The sequence below is a fragment of the Oncorhynchus gorbuscha genome, linkage group LG07 (assembly GCF_021184085.1).
Source record: "Oncorhynchus gorbuscha isolate QuinsamMale2020 ecotype Even-year linkage group LG07, OgorEven_v1.0, whole genome shotgun sequence".
Classification (NCBI taxonomy): domain Eukaryota; kingdom Metazoa; phylum Chordata; class Actinopteri; order Salmoniformes; family Salmonidae; genus Oncorhynchus; species Oncorhynchus gorbuscha.
The window spans coordinates 32,509,013-32,528,951 of record NC_060179.1 but is presented as its reverse complement, the minus strand read 5'-3'; the positions used below and the strand labels follow the sequence as shown (position 1 = coordinate 32,528,951).

The 19,939-nt window shown below is 45.7% G+C and overlaps 1 protein-coding gene across 1 annotated transcript in view; it reads left to right on the top strand.

Annotated features, from left to right (window-relative positions):
* Positions 1-19,939, top strand: part of LOC124038984 (disks large-associated protein 1-like) — a 203,395-nt gene that overhangs the window by 132,717 nt on the left and 50,739 nt on the right. The window contains exon 3 of the mRNA XM_046354887.1: positions 18,881-19,939. This exon is cut by the window's right edge and continues 76 nt beyond it. Coding sequence (XP_046210843.1) covers positions 18,957-19,939 — 983 coding nt within the window. The 5' untranslated portion in view covers positions 18,881-18,956. The remainder of the gene's footprint in view (positions 1-18,880) is intronic.

The window sequence follows — 19,939 nt, the reverse complement described above, 5'->3', positions numbered from 1 at the left end:
AATCGGCCCGACCTCTAATTGTACATAATGCATTTCCCCGGAATACCCTGTCATTTTTTGATATGAAGAAAATATATAGCTGATTCAAATTCAGAAATGAGCCGCTTGTAAAACCGCAGATCTCCTAGAAATTGAGTGAGTCCCTCTATAAAAATAGTTGGTCTAGTGGAAGATTTGTTCAATTTTCCCCTTTTGATGTTGAATTTTTATGCCAGATGTCACTTTGGGGGATCTATATTTTATGAAGCAGATCACACATACTGTACACACTCAGTGAAAATGTTGGAATGATAAGTTGCGTCCCAAATGCCAGCCTATTCCGAGTGTATAGGGCCCGTAGGGCTCTGGTCAAAAGTAGTGCACTTTGTAGGGAATAGGTGCCATTTGGAATGCATAATTTAAGAATGTTTTTTAGGGGGAGACAGCAATATTCGGTAGCGTTCAGCCAATAAATGTAAAGCCTGTCTCTGGATGCCCCTAACAATCACCTCTCAGCTCAGTCAAGCAAAATCCACAGATATATGTGTTGTAGTTCTTGTTTAAAGCCACTACTCAACTCCACGTGTAAGAACTACAATCAGTCTCTAATTGACCTATGTATCTACTCTGCCTGCATCCCAAATGGAACCATATTCCCTTTATAGTGCACTACTTTTGACCAGAGCTCATGACCAAAAGTAGTCCACTAAAAAGGGAATAGGGATTCTCTCACACGCTTCCTCCTGCTCTCGTGGATGTGTTCCTCGTCTTACTTTAGCTGGAAGATAAACAGCTTAAAGATTTTGCCGATAAATGATTCATAAAGTAAAGTTCAGGCAGGCATGTTTGTAAAGATGCTAATAAATTGTGCAGCACAATTGTTCCTTGTCATCGATGTCCCTATCAGAAAATAGTCATAGGAAGTCATAGAGACCTGGTCAATATCAAATGTTCAACATGAGCTGGTAATTTGTGAGTTAGGAAAGGATGAAATAACAGAGGGGCAGATTGACTTAGTCTGTACTAATTAGCTCATGTTATGAAACAAGCAACAATTTTGTCTGTCATTGTTTGTTGCCACTACAATTGCTGCCCTAACCTTGCTGCAACCCCTCCCCCTCCAAAAGGACGACAATGGAGATAATCGTTTAAGCTTTATTGTGTAATCCTTGTTGATTTTCTTTAATTGTATGCGGGGGCGTCACCGGCTGGAATGCCCTTGTGTATGTATTTAAAAAACGGTCTAATAAATTTCAATTCAATAGTCTGCCTCCAAAAATAATGCACTTACTTTTCACTTATTCATATTGTTTCTGCACCCAGTAGTGTTCAGACATGTCATAATGTTGTATTACAGCGTTTAACGTTCAGCGAAGATCAAAGCCATGGCTTTGTGGAGGGAAAGTTCTTCATACAGCGTGGTTATCCTATGCGCAACGCACAGAAAGGCTCCTACTCTGTGGACCACATCACGTGCTTCCCCCTATAGGGAGGGGAGGTAATCTGTTCTACCTCACAATAAATTATTTCCAGGTTGGAGGGTAGAGAGCTCCTTCTTCACAGCGGCTCCACACCGGGGTAAATGCCTTTATAGATGCGCTCTAAGCTCCAAACTCTTGACCAGGCGCCCAGCGTCTGATGTCTGTGGAGGAAGATCGACGATCCAGGCCCAGGACCCCTTCAGCTGGCTTTTATTTTGCCTGCTCAGAAGGCCATGCAGTTAACTTCTCCCTTCTTCCCCTCCCGTGTGTACACACACACACACACACACTCAGGCTTCTATTGATTGTGTGAAACCTCAGAGACAGTGTGCAAGAAGTTGCTTAGCTGTTTAGCATATTTATATCATAGCATTTATTTGCTTCAGTGACTGCCCGATGGCGGGGTGGAATAAATATAAAACTCTGATTAGGTTTGGGGTGTACACAGTTGTGTTCAAGGTGTGCTTTTAGCTTGTGGGTGACAATAAAATCAACAGAGAAATCAATTTTCTCAGTAGAGCCCAAACAAGCTTAGCCTTAGAGTAGAATATAGCCTGCTGTGCTGACGCAGTGGACGTAGCCTCAATGGTACCCTACACCAGTGGATCCCAAATGTTTCTTTGTGGGTTTTTTTAAACATTGTATTAAAGTGGAGACTCAGAGCTACACAATGGTACATCATAAACTGCAGTTGAGGAACAATGAGAAAGTAATTTAGCTTTGAAAGTAGATCAACTTGTAAACTCACTTTTGGGTTTGGTACTACTACTGGAGAGCCCTTCTTTGAGCTGGATAGGCTCTTAAAAAGTAAGAGCCTATCCAGCTCAGCTAGAGGGAGTGATATTCAGTTAGCTGTTTCACATGTGTGTCTGGAAGTAGCTAGCAAGTTATCTTAGGTGCTTGACTGTGGTTGTTAGTACAGAACACTCAGATCAACCCTTAAAGAGATGGGTGGGGTTAAAGCTTAAGAGGATGTGAACGATGCTGAATAGGTGTTGTCGACACCTGAATATTCAACGATGCTGAATAGGTGTTGTCTACACCTGAATATTCAACGATGCTGAATAGGTGTTGTCGACACCTGAATATTCAACGATGCTGAATAGGTGTTGTCTACACCTGAATATTCAACGATGCTGAATAGGTGTTGTCTACACCTGAATATTCAACGATGCTGAATAGGTGTTGTCTACACCTGAATATTCAACGATGCTGAATAGGTGTTGACTACCCCTGAATAGTGTAGACAATGGATGGATGCGATTCCTGTCGGATGCCATGGTTGTCCTTGGTTTGAAGATGTATTTTTTTCAATCATACTCAAATTCCACAGATTTCAAAAAGTGGGGAGCATACATTTAACATTAGCTAGCGAGCCAGCCAGCTAACGTTTGCTAGATAACAGTACACTTTAACTTGACATTGGGCTTATGCAGTTTTACTACGAAATAAATGTTTTTTAAAAGCAGCGTTAGACATGATTGCCTAGACATACTGAAACTCTTGACCAGGTGCCCAGACCAATCCAAACGAATCTCTTGGCATGTCCAGCCCACTCATTACCTCAGCCAATCATGGCTAGCGGGAAAGTTCCTGACTTTTCTATGGCTAAACCAACTAGGCTCATAATTTAACAATTTCATTTGTATTTACAGATGGCATGCACGTTTGTACTAAGGCACATGAAAGTTCACATGTTCAAGAAGGCATTTCTGCCCAAAAAACAAATTAAAGTTCAGGGTCAAATGGCTCTCCTGTGAAGTACGCTTAGTTTCCTGAAGCGGGTCACATATTGTATACTTACACATTAAAATAAGTACACAGTTTAAGTCTAATTTTAACCAGATTTCAACCACAAATGAACAATGCGATTTAAAGATTTGGTCATTTCAAATTGAAGTAAATATCCACCTAAATGTCATATTTTTCCCCTTAGGGATAGCAATAGTAGTGATGTTGGTCTTCTTTTTTTATTTGTATGTTGTAAACAAACATACACACAGAGATTGGGTCGTTTTGGGCTGTTCACTGCTCAGCAAAGATCAAAACGCCTGGACCCATTTACAGTAATTCCTGCCTTTTTGCTCATTTGAGATTTTTTTGGCTTGTCTGTAATCCTAGATAATGTGTGTTCCTATAGTGCTTGCCTTAACCTCGTGAATATCAGACTGTAAAATAAAACATGGTCAAAGTACTATAACACACACAGTTACAGTCGGAAGTTTATGAACACCGTCCCAACCGTGAAGCACGGGGGTTGCAGCATCATGTTGTGGGGGTGCTTTGCTGCAGGAGGGACTGGTGCACTTCATTAAAACTGGAGTCATTAAAACTTGTCTTTCAACCACTCCATAAATGTCTTGTTAACAATCTATAGTTTTGGCAAGTCGGTTAGGACATCTACTTTGTGCATGACACAAGTAATTGTTCCAACAATTGTTTACAGACAGATTATTTCACTTATAATTCACTATATCACAATTCCAGTGGGTCAGAAGTTTACATACACGAAGTTGACTGTGCCTTTTAACAGCTTGGAAAATTCCAGAAAATGATGTCATGGCTTCTGATAGGCTAAGTGACATCATTTGAGTCAATTCGGAGGTGTACCTATGGATGTGTTTCAAGGCCTACCTTCAAACTCAGTGGCTCTTTGCTTGACATGATGGGAAAATCAAAAGAAATCATCCAAGTCTGGTTTGTCCTTGGGAGCAATTTCCACACGCCTGAAGGTACCACGTTCATCTGTACAAACAATAATACACAAGTGTAAACACCGTCATACCGCTCAGGAAGGAGATGCGTTCTGTCTCCTGGCGATGAATGTACTTTGATGCGAAAAGTCAATCAATCAATCAATCCCAGAACAACAGCAAAGGATCTTGTGAAGATGTTGGAGGAAACAAGTACAAAAGTATCTGCATCCACAGTAAAACGAGTCCTATATTGACATACAGTGAGGGGGAAAAGTATTTGATCCCCTGCTGATTTTGTATGTTTGCCCACTGACAAAGAATTGATCCGACTATAATTTTAATGGTAGGTTTATTTGAACAATGACAGACAGAATCACAACAAAAGAATCCAGAAAAACGCATTTCAAAAATGTTATAAATTGATTTGCATCTTAATGAGGGAAGTAAGTATTTGACCCCCTCTCAGTCAGAAGGATTTCTGGCTCCCAGGTGTCTTTTATACAGGTAACGAGAAGAGATTAAGAGCACACTCTTAAAGGGAGTGCTCCTAATCTCAGTTTGTTACCTCTATAAAAGACACCTGTCCACAGAAGCAATCAATCAACCAAACTCTCCACCATGGCCAAGACCAAAGAGCTTTCGAAGTATGTCAGGGACAAGATTGTAGACCTACTCAAGGCTGGAATGGGTTACAAGACCATTGCCAAGCAGCTTGGTGAGAAGGTGACAACAGTTGGTGTGATTATTCGCAAATGGAAGAAACACAAAAGAACTGTCAATCTCCCTTGGCCTGGGGCTCCATGCAAGATCTCACTTCGTGGAGTTGCAATGATCATGAGAACAATGAGGAATCAGCCCAGAACTACACGGGAGGATCTTGTCAATGATCTCAAGGCAGCTGGGACCATAGTCACCAAGAAAACAATTGGTAACACATTACACCGTGAAGGACTGAAATCCTGCAGAGCCCGCAAGGTCCCCCTGCTCAAGAAAGCACATATACATGCCCGTCTGAAGTTTGCCAATGAACAGCTGAATGATTTAGAGATCAACTGGGTGAAAGTGTTGTGGTCAGATGAGACCAAAATGGAGCTCTTTGGCATCAACTCAACTCGCCGTGTTTGGAAGAGGAGGAATGCTGCCTATGACCCCAAGAACACCACCCCCACCGTCAAACATGGAGGTGGAAACATTATGCTTTGGGGGTGTTTTTCTGCTAAGGGAACAGGACAACTTCACCGCATCAAAGGGATGATGGACGGGGCCATGTACCGTCAAATCTTGGGTGAGAACCTCCTTCCCTCAGCCAGGGCATTGAAAATGGGTCGTGGATGGGTATTCCAGCATGACAATGACCCAAAACACACGGCAAAGGCAAAAAATGAGTGGCTCAAGAGGAAGCACATTAAGGTCCTGGAGTGGCCTAGCCAGTCTCCAGACCTTAATCACATAGAAAATCTGTGGATGATCTGTGGATCATTTCTTTGTCAGTGGGCAAACGTACAAAATCAGCAGGGGATCAAATACTTTTTCCCCTCACTGTAACCTGAAAGGCTGCTCAGCAAGGAAGAAGCCACAGCTCCAAAACTGCCATAAAAAAAGCAAGACTACCGTTTGCAACTGAACATTTTTATTTTATTTTTTTATTTCACCTTTATTTAACCAGGTAGGCTAGTTGAGAACAAGTTCTCATTTGCAGCTGCGACCTGGCCAAGATAAAGCATAGCAGTGTGAACAGACAACACAGAGTTACACATGGAATAAACAATTAACAAGTCAATAACACAGTAGAAAAAAATGGGCAGTCTATATACAATGTGTGCAAAAGGCATGAGGAGGTAGGCGAATAATACAGTTTTGCAGATTAACACTGGAGTGATAAATGATCAGATGGTCATGTACAGGTAGAGATATTGGTGTGCAAAAGAGCAGAAAAATAAATAAATAAAAACAGTATAAAAAACAGTATGGGAATGAGGTAGGTGAAAATGGGTGGGCTATTTTCCTATAGACTATGTACAGCTGCAGCGATCGGTTAGCTGCTCGGATAGCTGATGTTTGAAGTTGGTGAGGGAGATAAAAGTCTCCAACTTCAGCGATTTTTGCAATTCGTTCCAGTCACAGGCAGCAGAGTACTGGAACGAAAGGCGGCCAAATGATGTGTTGGCTTTAGGGATGATCAGTGAGATACACCTGCTGGAGCGCGTGCTACGGATGGGTGTTGCCATCGTGACCAGTGAACTGAGATAAGGCGGAGCTTTACCTAGCATGGACTTGTAGATGACCTGGAGCCAGTGGGTCTGGCGACGAATATGTAGTGAGGGCCAGCCGACTAGAGCATACAAGTCGCAGTGGTGGGTGGTATAAGGTGCTTTAGTGACAAAACGGATGGCACTGTGATAGACTGCATCCAGTTTGCTGAGTAGAGTGTTGGAAGCCATTTTGTAGATGACATCGCCGAAGTCGAGGATCGGTAGGATAGTCAGTTTTACTAGGGTAAGCTTGGCAGCGTGAGTGAAGGAGGCTTTGTTGCGGAATAGAAAGCCGACTCTTGATTTGATTTTCGATTGGAGATGTTTGATGTGGGTCTGGAAGGAGAGTTTGCAGTCTAGCCAGACACCTAGGTACTTATAGATGTCCACATATTCAAGGTCGGAACCATCCAGGGTGGTGATGCTAGTCGGGCATGCGGGTGCAGGCAGCGATCGGTTGAAAAGCATGCATTTGGTTTTACTCGCGTTTAAGAGCAGTTGGAGGCCACGGAAGGAGTGCTGTATGGCATTGAAGCTCGTTTGGAGGTTAGATAGCACAGTGTCCAATGACGGGCCGAAAGTATATAGAATGGTGTCGTCTGCGTAGAGGTGGATCAGGGAATCGCCCGCAGCAAGAGCAACATCATTGATATACACAGAGAAAAGAGTCGGCCCGAGAATTGAACCCTGTGGCACCCCCATAGAGACTGCCAGAGGACCGGACAGCATGCCCTCCGATTTGACACACTGAACTCTGTCTGCAAAGTAATTGGTGAACCAGGCAAGGCAGTCATCCGAAAAACCGAGGCTGTTGAGTCTGCCGATAAGAATATGGTGATTGACAGAGTCGAAAGCCTTGGCGAGGTCGATGAAGACGGCTGCACAGTACTGTCTTTTATCGATGGCGGTTATGATATTGTTTAGTACCTTGAGTGTGGCTGAGGTGCACCCGTGACCGGCTCGGAAACCAGATTGCACAGCGGAGAAGGTACGGTGGGATTCGAGATGGTCAGTGACCTGTTTGTTGACTTGGCTTTCGAAGACCTTAGATAGGCAGGGCAGGATGGATATAGGTCTGTAACAGTTTGGGTCCAGGGTGTCTCCCCCTTTGAAGAGGGGGATGACTGTGGCAGCTTTCCAATCCTTGGGGATCTCAGACGATATGAAAGAGAGGTTGAACAGGCTGGTAATAGGGGTTGCGACAATGGCGGCAGATAGTTTCAGAAATAGCGGGTCCAGATTGTCAAGCCCAGCTGATTTGTATGGGTCCAGGTTTTGCAGCTCTTTCAGAACATCTGCTATCTGGATTTGGGTAAAGGAGAACCTGGAGAGGCTTGGGTGAGGAGCTACGGGGGGGGCGGAGCTGTTGGCCGAGGTTGGAGTAGCCAGGCGGAAGGCATGGCCAGCCGTTGAGAAGTGCTTATTGAAGTTTTCGATAATCATGGATTTATCGGTGGAGACCGTGTTTCCTAGCCTCAGTGCAGTGGGCAGCTGGGAGGAGGTGCTCTTGTTCTCCATGGACTTCACAGTGTCCCAGAACTTTTTGGAGTTGGAGCTACAGGATGCAAACTTCTGCCTGAAGAAGCTGGCCTTAGCTTTCCTGACTGACTGCGTGTATTGGTTCCTGACTTCCCTGAACAGTTGCATATCACGGGGCTATTCGATGCTATTGCAGTCCACCACAGGATGTTTTTGTGCTGGTCGAGGGCAGTCAGGTCTGGAGTGAACCAAGGGCTGTATCTGTTCTTGGTTCTGCATTTTTTGAACGGAGCATGCTTATCTAAAATGGTGAGGAAGTTACTTTTAAAGAATGACCATGCATCCTCAACTGACGGGATGAGGTCAATGTCCTTCCAGGATACCCGGGCCAGGTCGATTAGAAAGGCCTGCTCACAGAAGTGTTTTAGGGAGCGTTTGACAGTGATGAGGGGTGGTCGTTTGACTGCGGCTCCGTGGCGGATACAGGCGATGAGGCAGTGATCGCTGAGATCCTGGTTGAAGACAGCAGAGGTATATTTGGAGGGCCAGTTGGTCAGGATGACGTCTATGAGGGTGCCCTTGTTTACAGAGTTAGGGTTGTACCTGGTGGGCTCCTTGATGATTTGAGTGAGATTGAGGGCATCTAGCTTAGATTGTAGGACTGCCGGGGTGTTAAGCATATCCCAGTTTAGGTCACCTAACAGAACGAACTCTGAAGCTAGATGGGGGGCGATCAATTCACAAATGGTGTCCAGGGCACAGCTGGGAGCTGAGGGGGGTCAGTAGCAGGCGGCAACAGTGAGAGACTTGTTTCTGGAGAGAGTAATTTTCAAAATTAGTAGTTCGAACTGTTTGGGTATGGACCTGGAAAGTATGACATTACTTTGCAGGCTATCTCTGCAGTAGACTGCGACTCCGCCCCCTTTGGCAGTTCTATCTTGACGGAAGATGTTATAGTTGGGTATGGAAATCTCTGAATTTTTGGTGGCCTTCCTGAGCCAGGATTCAGACACGGCAAGGACATCAGGGTTAGCAGAGTGTGCTAAAGCAGTGAGTAAAACAAACTTAGGGAGGAGGCTTCTGTTTATGTCTCGTGCCACCTGTTACTTCCGCACTGCCCCATCTCTTCCCCTTTGACCCCCTCCCGTCCTTGTCGAGAGGACCATCTACAAGGTACAGTGGAAGATCATGGACATGCGTGTGCCTCTTTGAGTACGGGGTCATTTTGTTACTTAGTGCCAGGATCACTCATCGATGATTTTTCTCCGTGCCAGATTCCTTCGAGGTGCGCCTGAGCGCCTTAGTGGGGTTGAACCCCACTCATTCTTCTCAGAGTGCTCCCCCATTCTGTTCGTTTTTTCCTCTGCTGGTCTTAGATGGGTTCTAACCCAGATTGTGATCCTGACTCTCTTAACCCCCCACGGGTAGATCTTCTGGCTCGTCTCAGGTTTCGACATGCATAAAACCAAGACTTTTTCGATCACAGAAGTCAACAAATGAGGGTACCATGGGGACATCAACAAATGAGGGGCCTGGGGGTTTACCTCCACATCACCCGCGGAACAGAGAAGGAGTAGTATGAGGGTACGGCTAAAGGCTATCAAAACTGGTCGCCTAGAGCGTTGGGGGCAGAGGATAACAGGAGCAGGTTTCTGGGCATGGTAGAATATATTCAGGGCATAATGCGCAGACAGGGGTATGGTGGGGTGCGGGTACAGCGGAGGAAGCCCAGGCACTGGGTGATGATGAGAGAGGTTGTATCTCTGGACATGCTGGTTGTAATGGGTGATGTCACCGCATGTGTGGGGGGTGGGACAAGGGAGGTAACAGGGGTATGCAGAGTGGATCTAGGGGCTCCATTGTGAACTAAAACAATGATAACTAACCTGAACAACAGTATAGAAGGCATATTGACATTTGAGAGAGACATACAGCGAGGCATACAGTAGTCACAGGTGTTGAATTGAGAAAGCTAGCTAAAAACAGTGGGCGAGGCTAATCAGCTAACACAACAAACAGCAGATAAAATGGCGTTGACTAGACAATTGGGCCGACAGATAAAACAAACAAGCAGAGTGGAGTACCGTGATTAATGGGCAGTCCAGTGTGCGTCAGCTATGTAGCCAAGAGATCAGTGTCCAGGGGGCAGCGGTGGATGGGGCAGGGGGGCTGGGCTGGCGAGTGTTATCCAGGTTTTTTTTTTTTTAAATTAAAACTAACAATGACTAAATAGCTTGTAGCTAGTTAGCTGGTTAGCGTCTGGAGGTTCTTGAGTGTGTCATAAAAATAAAATTAAAATTAAAAGTAACAGCGATTCCGTACCACAGTGGGTGAGGCAAGTTTCCGGAAGGTATAAACAAAATAAAAATCAAAAAGAGATAGAAAGTAAATGGGTTCAGAGTGTTTGGGATGCAGTGATTCAGATGGTTAGCAGGCCTGTGCTAACAAGCTAACAGTTCGTAGGCCCGGGCTAGACAAGCTAGCCGTTAGCAGGCCAAATTAGCAAGCAGGGAGATAGCGAGGGCTAGAGAGTTAACCTTTGGGGGGACGTCGCGATGGGGTGAGTCTGTTTATTCCTCTTCATGCGGTGACATCGACAGACCGGTCGTGGGCCCGGGTAGTTGTAGCCCAGGAGTATGCTACAGGTGCTCTAGTACGCTAGGTGAGCTGGAGACACAGCGTTTCAGAAAGCTCGCGGGCCTTGGCCGGCAGATGGATCATGGGGACAAAGATTGTACTTTTTGGAGAAATGTCCTCTGGTCTGATGAAACAAAAATAGAACTGTTTGGCCATAATGACCATCGTTATGCTTGCAAGCCGAAGAACACCATCCCAACCGTGAAGCACGGGGGTGGCAGCATCATGTTGTGGAGGTGCTTTGCTGCGGGACGGACTGGTGCACTTCACATTTTGTGGGCAGAACTGAAAAGCGTGTGCAAGCAAAGAGGCCTACAAACCTGACTCAATTACATCAGCTCTGTCAACTTATTGTGGGAAACTTGTGGAATTCTACCGGAAACATTTGTACCAAGTTTAAACAATTTAAAGGCAATGCTACCAAATACTAATTGAGTGTACGTAAACATCCATGACAACATGACCCACTGGGAATGTGATGAAAGAAATAAAAGCTGAAATAAATAATTCTCTCTACTATTATTCTGACATTTCACATTCTGAAAATAAAATGATGATCCTAACTGACCTAAGACAGGGGATTTTTACTAGGATTTAATTTCAGGAATTGTGAAAAACTGAGTTTCAATGTATTTGGCTAAGGTGTATGTACATTTCCGAATTCAACTGTACATGGTTGTTTTGTGCAGTGTTGTAGATGCAAAGCTGATTTTTATGTGAACAGACAATAAAGTAGGATCTTGTCTCATCTCATATCCTCAGTTGGAAAAAGCTGATGTCTTTTTGGATTATAATGAGAGTAGCTCGACCAGAGAGCCCTAAAACGGCCACAGCTCCAGCGTTGGACATACTGTAACTGTCTATCTGTATTACTACAGCACCATACAAGTGTAATACTCAGTGTTAACTGCATACAACAGGCAACCACATAACTTTCCAACACTGAGCTCCTATCACACCACACACACACAAAGAGTTTTCCACAGCTAACCTTGAGGGTTGTTCAGTCCTATTCTAACCCTACACCTAACCCGTACTCTTACCCTAAGCTTACTAATTATCCATGTATGACATTCCTGGGAGTGTGTAAACTAAAAAAAAATATTACCATAGCATTTTTGTATGTTCTCTATAGAAAATGTATCAATTGACCAATTTAGCACATTTGGGCAAACTCCTGGCAGACTTCTTACAAAATATAGTGTAGGAATGTAATGTTTCACTGGATCAGTCTGAAACTTTGCACACACACTGCTGCCATCTGCCGGCCAAAATGTAAATGACACATAAACTCCTATCTAATTGTATGGTCTTGCTCTTGCATTTCAAATATGATTAGGGGGAGAAAAAAATAAACTGCATGTTTTTTTGTTTGTATTATCTTTTTCCAGATCTAATGTATACTCTCCTACATTCATTTCACAGTTCTACAAACTTCAAAGTGTTTCCTTTCAAGTGGCATCAAGAATATGCATATCCTTGCTTCACGTCCTGAGCTACAGGCAGTTAGATTTGGGTATGTCATTTTAGGCAGAAATTGAAGAAAAGAGTCCGATCCTTAAATTCTAACCCTAACGCTAATTCTAACCTTAACCCTAAACCCCCTAGAAATAGCTTTTGAGACTGTTGGGGACTAACAAAATGTCCCCAGTTGGTAAAATGTTTGTTCGTTTACTATTCTTTTGGTCCCCAACATCCACACACACACACACACACACACACACACACACACACACACACACACACACACACACACACACACACACACACACACACACACACACACACACACACACACACACACACACACACACACACACACACACACACACACACACTAGAAACAGGTCCTGCTATAGTGGGGCTGTACTGCACAGTATAAGACATTGTGGCAGCATAACATCGTTCAAGATGGAGCTCCACCGCTCCAGTCAGATGAAGCTTGTGATGTGTGCAGTGCACAGCTGACAGTTGGGAAGTGAAGGGAAGGCAACATGACCCAACATCAGATCCAGATCATCCCGAGCAGACTTGTAACTGTTAGGCAGTTGTGTCACAAACTGGCTGGCTATAGCCGCCAGGCCCTCTCTCTTATTTCGGCCACATTCTGTGCTCCAAAGGCTAAGAAAGGAATCTCTGTCACTCGACTGCAAATTCCTGTGTATAAAGTGCTCTCTGAGCTTCTTCTGTGTGTGTGTGTGTGTGTGTGTGTGTGTGTGTGTGTGTGTGTGTGTGTGTGTGTGTGTGTGTGTGTGTGTGTGTGTGTGTGTGTGTGTGTGTGTGTGTGTGTGTGTGTGTGTGTGTGTGTGTGTGTGTGTGTGTGTGTGTGTGTGTGTGTGTGTGTGTGTGTGTGTGTGTGCGTGTGTGTGTGCGTGTGTGTTCTCGTGACTGTTTCTGTGTTCACCATTGCGAATATAGCGGCTGGGGGCTGGGAATTAGTGGAGATAAATAGTTTTATCTCATTTGTATTCTCTCAATAGAATATGCTTATCGGCCTAAGCGATATTTGATCCCTCTGTCTTACACAGAAATGGAAATATCATCATAATGTTCACAAACAGTTCAGTCCATCCTCAAGTAATGTAGCCTCCACATATTCCTCAAACAACACAATATACACACTGTCTTTGTCCCAAATGGCATTCTATTCACTACATAGTACAAAGGGCCTATATGGACCCTGGTCAAAATAAGTGCAATATTTTTGTTTAACCTTTATTTAACTAGGCAATTCAGTTAAGAACAAAATCTTATTTTCAATGACGGCCTAGGAACAGTGGGTTAACTGCCTTGTTCAGGGGAAGAATGACAGATTTGTACCTTGTCAACTTGGGGATTCAAACTTGCAACCTTTCAGTTACAAGTCCAATTTCTCTAACCACTAGGCTACGCTGCCGCCCTAATATGTAGGGTATAGGGTGCCATTTGGGACGCAGAACATGCATAATGTACGTACCCTACACTAGGGATTTAACCTGGGTAGCCGGGATCCAGGGACTGTCCCGGGAACACTCTTCACATTTCCCAAACAAATTAAGTGGCAAGACCTGGGAAATTACAACATTTACCCCAATCTTGCACTAATGCAATTCTTCAAGACACACAAAATGAGCAGCATCAGATTAGCTCAATTTAATAGCACAGTATACAAACAGGTGGTCGCATGGAAGCCTTTAGCCCAGCGTATTTACGTCACACAAAGTATCCATAAATTCAAAGCACACGCATCATTGATACTGCTGGACTACGCAAGCGACCCAGATGCAGTTAATAAACCCTACAGAATAGCCCTACAGTCTAGCCTATAGAAGAACGCATGCCTCTTTGAGCTGTCATTGTGACTCTTCAGACAAGACCAAAATGTGGTAGGCTTATGCTCAGTTCACTGCATAGGCATCTCTGTCATAGACAGAAAAAAAACCTTCTCCTGTCCTATTTTCCTATCCAGTCTCAGTCCCACGTAAACCCGAACTCTTGACTCTTGTCTTGGATTAAAATTCCTAACTTTATTCTGTAATGCATAGGCTGCATTATCGAAGCACATGTTTGGCCTATGCTTATACAAACACCATCATAGCATTTTCCCTGCTTTTGCGCTGTCTCGTACTTGCTGCCGATATGAGAGCTTCGGTAGAGAATGTGTGGTCAACAGACGGTATGAGAGTAGATATTTTTATTTTTTTAACCTTTATTTAACTAGGCAAGTCAGTTAAGAACAAATTCTTATTTTCAATGACGGCCTAGGAAGAGTGGGTTAACTGCCTGTTCAGGGGCAGAACGACAACCTTCCGGTTACTAGTCCAATGCTCTAACCACTAGGCTACCCTGCCGCCCCAATGAATATTTTAAAAGAGAGTTGGTCCCTGTTAAGATACCTTGATATTGAAACTTATGTCCACTCTTCATCTCTCTTTCATCTCTCTTCCCTTTATTCGTGAGCTAATCTGCTGTCTGTATTACCATCAACTCGATTTGACCAAATATAGGAGATATTCTGTCATTCAGTGTCATTCGTTATCTAGCAAGCTCAGCAACTTTGGTCATTTGCCTTTTGTTTGACTGCAGTTTGTATGATTCCACAACACTATACAAGGGGCGCTCTGGGTCGAGGTAGCCCACTGCTGAAATGCGCTGAATTAATTGAGGAACATGATAGTGCTCTGAGTTTATGAACGGCCTGTTTCGTAATTCACAACAATGTCATTGGCGATCAAAGATAGTTACTCTGCCGTTACTAAATATCAGTTTAATTTGCTCTGAAATCTTTACATAGTGGTGCAGGCAAGCCGACAAGGTGGCGCAGCAGCCCTCTTATTTGAGGAGAACCCTGGCATAGTGACCATATCTTGGCTTTGAACTTTTGAAGTGGGAACTTCCTATTTGGGCACTTTAATTTATGCGGTATTTCCCCGGACTCCCAGGATAAATATGAATTATTCCGGTTTTGAAACTTGGTACATTTTCTGGAAAATATGAATCCCTACTGTCAACAGACCCTATTAAACAGCTTTGATATAATTCCATTCCTCCGTTTTCTGTCTCTCTTGTTGTTTGACTTGTTTCCTCCAGTGCACTTTTCTTTCCTCCTTCGCCAGCTAGCACAGTGGATCTGGGCCGAACCGGCTGAGAGTCGGTCGGCAGTATTACTTATGGCTAGGATGCGGGGATTGAGCTCAGGCCGATTCCGGTGTGAGTTATTTGGGTCTGGCAGATGAGATTACATGGGCTTCTTTATATAATGAACATTTCACAATTTTTCTATATTTTCTCATTGTTTCTGTGATCAAGTCCTGTGAACTATTTTAATACTTTGATACTTTGTGCAAGGCAATTGATGAGCATAAAAAACTTTGTGGACGTAGCCACTCTAGTGGCGCAGTGACCGAAGGCACTGCACCGCAGGGAAAACTGTTTTGCTACAGATTATGGTTTGAGGCCCGACCGGGAGAGCCATGAGGCGTCGCACAATTGGCCCAGCATTGTCCGAGTTAGAAGAGGGTTTTTCCGGCCCTGGATGTCTTTCTTCCATCGCGCTGTAGCGACTCCCGTGGCGGGCTAGGGAGTTTGTTTAAATTTGCATTGGGCGGCTTGTGGGGGAATTCTGGTAAAATGCCAGCAAAGTTGGCTGAATTCCGGTAGACGGAAACGGCCCGATGTACTTGGGCCGATTCTGGGCCGTCATTCATTTTGATTCCGGGCCGAGTCCAACACCTGATTCTGGGCCGATTTAATCAGTTCCGGCCCCCTGGAAGAGGGCTGCTTCTGGGCCGATTCCTCATTGCTAGCTGGGTCTCCTCCCCTCTTTTGCTTGCTTTTATTTACCACAGTGGCCTTTGGTTGCGTGTTATAAATCGCTGTAATGAATTCCCTCTGCTAGCTAAGCCTCGGCGCTCTGTGCTGCTATGCTCTGTCAGAGCTCTGCTCTGGGTGCTTGCATCCTTGTTATTTTCCCATTATCTTCACCTCCCAGTCCATTGGACTAAGTGACAGTTGGAGTTTTTGCAGCTGTGTGTGTATCTCAGGTGGCTGGTGACACCCTAATTTGGGACATGCTCATATTAATGTCTGGAATGGAGTAAATGGAATGGTATTGACACATCAAACACCTTGTGTTTGATACTATTCCATTCATTACAGTCATTATTATGAGCCGTCCTCCCCTCTCCAGCATCCTGTGTGTGTGTGTGTGTGTGTGTGTGTGTGTGTGTGTGTGTGTGTGTGTGTGTGTGTGTGTGTGTGTGTGTGTGTGTGTGTGTGTGTGTGTGTGTGTGTGTGTGTGTGTGTGTGTGTGTGTGTGTGTGTGTGTGTGTGTGTGTGTGTGTGTGTGTGTGCGCGCGTGCGTGCGTCTGTGTGTGTGCGCGCGTGCGTGCATTTGTCTGTGTGTTTGTGCATACTGCATCCTGTTTCTGTGTGTTAAAGGTGGTGTTAAAGGACCTCAAGAATGCCACTGTTTTCATGTCACTATATGAGGAAGGCCTATTATTACCTGTTGGCTGCAGTGACCCAGGCTCTGCAGGCTTGTAGAGGCCCATCAGTCTGGAGGAAGAGTCCCATTAGTCTGGAGGAAGAGGTAGTGGAGAGGTAGAGCCTCTGGACTCTGTCTGCAGATACCTCACTCACTGCAGCCTGCAATCTGGCCCAGCTCAAATGACTGGAAGGACTTAGATCAGGACCAATATTAAAAGTGTCTCAGAATAAGTGACGATCTAGGATCAGTTTTCCCTTTTAGATGATAATGAATGGGATAATATGGACAGGGAGGACCAGATCCTAGATCAGCACTCCTATTCTGAGACATTTTGTGAATATAGGCCCATAGGGATATAAACACAGCAACAAAAGAAACTTCCTCTCACTGTCAACTGCGTTTATTTTCAGCAAACTTAACGTGTGTAAATATTTGTATGAACGTAACAAGATTCAACAACTGAGACATAAGCTGAACAAGTTCCACAGACATGTGACTAACAGAAATTGAATAATGTGTCCCTGAACAAAGGAGGGGTGGCAAAATGAAAAGTAACAGTCAGTATCTGATGTGGCCACCAGCTACATTAAGTACTGCAGTGCTTCTCCTCCTCATGGACTGAACCAGATTTGCCAGTTCTTCCTGTGAGATGTTACCCCGCTCTTCCACCAAGGCACCTGCAAGTTCCCGGACATTTCTGGGGGGAATGGCCCTAGCCCTCACCCTCCGATCCAACAGGTCCCAGATGGCATTGAGATCCGGGCTCTTCACTGGCCATGGCAGAACACTGACATTCCTGTCTTGCAGGAAATCACGCACAGAACGAGCAGTATGGCTAGTGGAATTGTCATGCTGGAGGGTCATGTCAGGATGAGCCTGCAGGAAGGGTACCACATGAGGGAGGAGGATGTCTTCCCTGTAACGCACAGCGTTGAGATTGCCTGCAATGACAACAAGCTCAGTCCGATGATGCTGTGACACACCGCCCCCAGACCATGACGGACACCCACCTCCAAATTGATCCCGCTCCAGAGTACAGTCCTCAGTGTAATGCTATTCCATCGACGATATACGCAAATCCAACCATCACCCCTGGTGAGACAAAACCATGACTCATCAGTGAAGAGCAACTTTTGCCAGTCCTGTCTGGTCCAGCGACGGTGGGTTTGTGCCCATAGGCGACATTGTTGCCGGTGATGTCTGGTGAGAACCTGCCTTACTACAGGCCTGCAAGCCCTCAGTCCAGCTTCTCTCAGACTATTGCAGACAGTCTAAGCACTGATGGAGGGATTGTGCGTTCCTGATGTAAACTCGGGCAGTTGTTGCTGCCATCCTGTACCTGTCCCGCAGGTGTAATGTTCGGATGTACCGATCCTGTGCAGATGTTGTTACACATGGTCTGCCACTGTGAGGACGATCAGCTGTCCGTCCTGTCTCCCTGTAGCGCTGTCTTAGACGTCTCACAGTATGGACATTGCAATGTATTGCCCTGGCCACATCTGCAGTCGCCATGCCTCCTTGCAGCATGGCTAAGGCACGTTCACGCAGATGAGCAGGGACCCTGGGCATCTTTATTTTGGTGTTTTTCAAAGTCAGTAGAAAGGCCTCTTTAGTGTCCTAAGTTTGCTTAACTGTGACCTTAATCGCCTACCATCTGTAAGCTGTTAGTGTCTTAACAACCGTTCCACAGGTGCATGTTCATGAATTGTTTGTGGTTCATTGAACAAGCATTTGGAAAGTGTTTAAACCCTTTACAATCACGATCTGTGAAGTTATTAGGATTTTTTACGAGTCCTGAAAAAGGGACGTTTCTTTTTTTGCTGAGTTGATCTATCTGTAATTGGGTGACTATTCCCTGACTATTTATTGGAGCTTGCTCCCTCTCATTCTTCTTAGCGGAAACAAACCCATCTACCGTATTAAATTCAAGCATATGCCTGAGATGGATCTTGAAGGGCACTATTCTTGCTCCCTCTCACTCACACTTTAATTCTCTAACTCAACCCCCACTTTTCTCCCCCTCTGTCTCTTTTTCCCCCCTGGTGTAATCAAATTCACCAGAGCAAACATAAATGTTTGAAGACAAGCTTGAGGAGCGATTCGGAAGTCAGGAAATGCATGCAAAATGAACCGACTGCTATATTTAGATAGCCTTGAATGACAGAGGAAAGAGATGAATAGGACTACCAGTGTCAACACCGCTGTCGGTTCTCGTCTGCCGAGGAGTGCCAAAAGACATTCTCATCAGCTTTAGACAATGACTATGCTAAGAGCCTATGCAAATATGTGCGCTAGTAATTCTCTCCCTCTTGCTCTGTGTCTCTTTGTTTGTCTCTTTCTGTTGTCGCTCTGTTTGTCTGTTCTGCCCGGGTCTGTCTGTGTCCACAGAGCTTATTTTAGCGCCCCTCCGGGTTCCGGACGTCCTCCGCAGCTGTTAGATGCGTCTGTACCCTGATCTGTGACAATGACTATGAAAGGCTTGTCGAGTAGCCGGAGACACCATCACACAGTGACCTGTGACCCCTCCTATGACTCCATGACCCTGGGGCGCCAAGCCCGGCCCTACCTGCTGAACCCAGGCGATGCCCACCCGGCCGACCACCCGTACTATGCCCAGCGAAGCTCCTTCCAGTCTGAGTGCGGGCCCTACCCTGACCTGGCTAGCAGCACCTTCCCCCGAAGACAATACAGCTCCCACCACGAACTGAAGGATGAGTGTGCTGTGGTGCCTTACACCGGAGGCCAAGGGGGAAGCATTAAGGGGGGCGGTGGTGGAGGAGGAGGAAGCAACAACCGAATTCCACCGAATCTTCTGGAGCAGTTTGAGCGGCAGGCGCCGGTGCGGCACGATGGCTACCACACGCTGCAGTACAAGCGCACAGCGGTGGAGCACCAGCGCAGCGACAGCCCCGGAAGGATCCGCCATCTTGTCCACTCGGTCCAGAAACTCTTCACCAAGTCCCACTCCCTGGAGGGCCCATCGGGGGGCAGGGTGAACGGGGGCAAGGCCAGCCCCGACGACCCGCCCTCCAATTCAGGCACCCTGAAGCACAGCAGCAAGCGCAGCAAGAGCAAAGACCGCAGTAGGTCGGAGCCCAAGATGCGCTCGGCCATCTCAGGCTACTGGAGCTCGGACGACACCCTGGACCGTGAGATGTGCCTGTACCATCACCACAGCCCCAGCCCGGGAGGCATGCCCTCTGGGGTGATGACCATGGGCCGCCACCCAGAGAAGTCACAGTCACAGTACTTCATGGAGCAGTACAACACCATCAGCGCCCACTCACTGAAAACATCGCGGAGCAACAATGACGTCAAGTGTTCTACGTGCGCCGGGTTGCCAGGACTGGGCACGGGCATGGACGGAACTGGCCAGCTGCTGAAGAAGAGCTCTTGGTCATCCACACTGACGGTCAGCAGGGCAAGAGAGGTCTACCAGAAGGCATC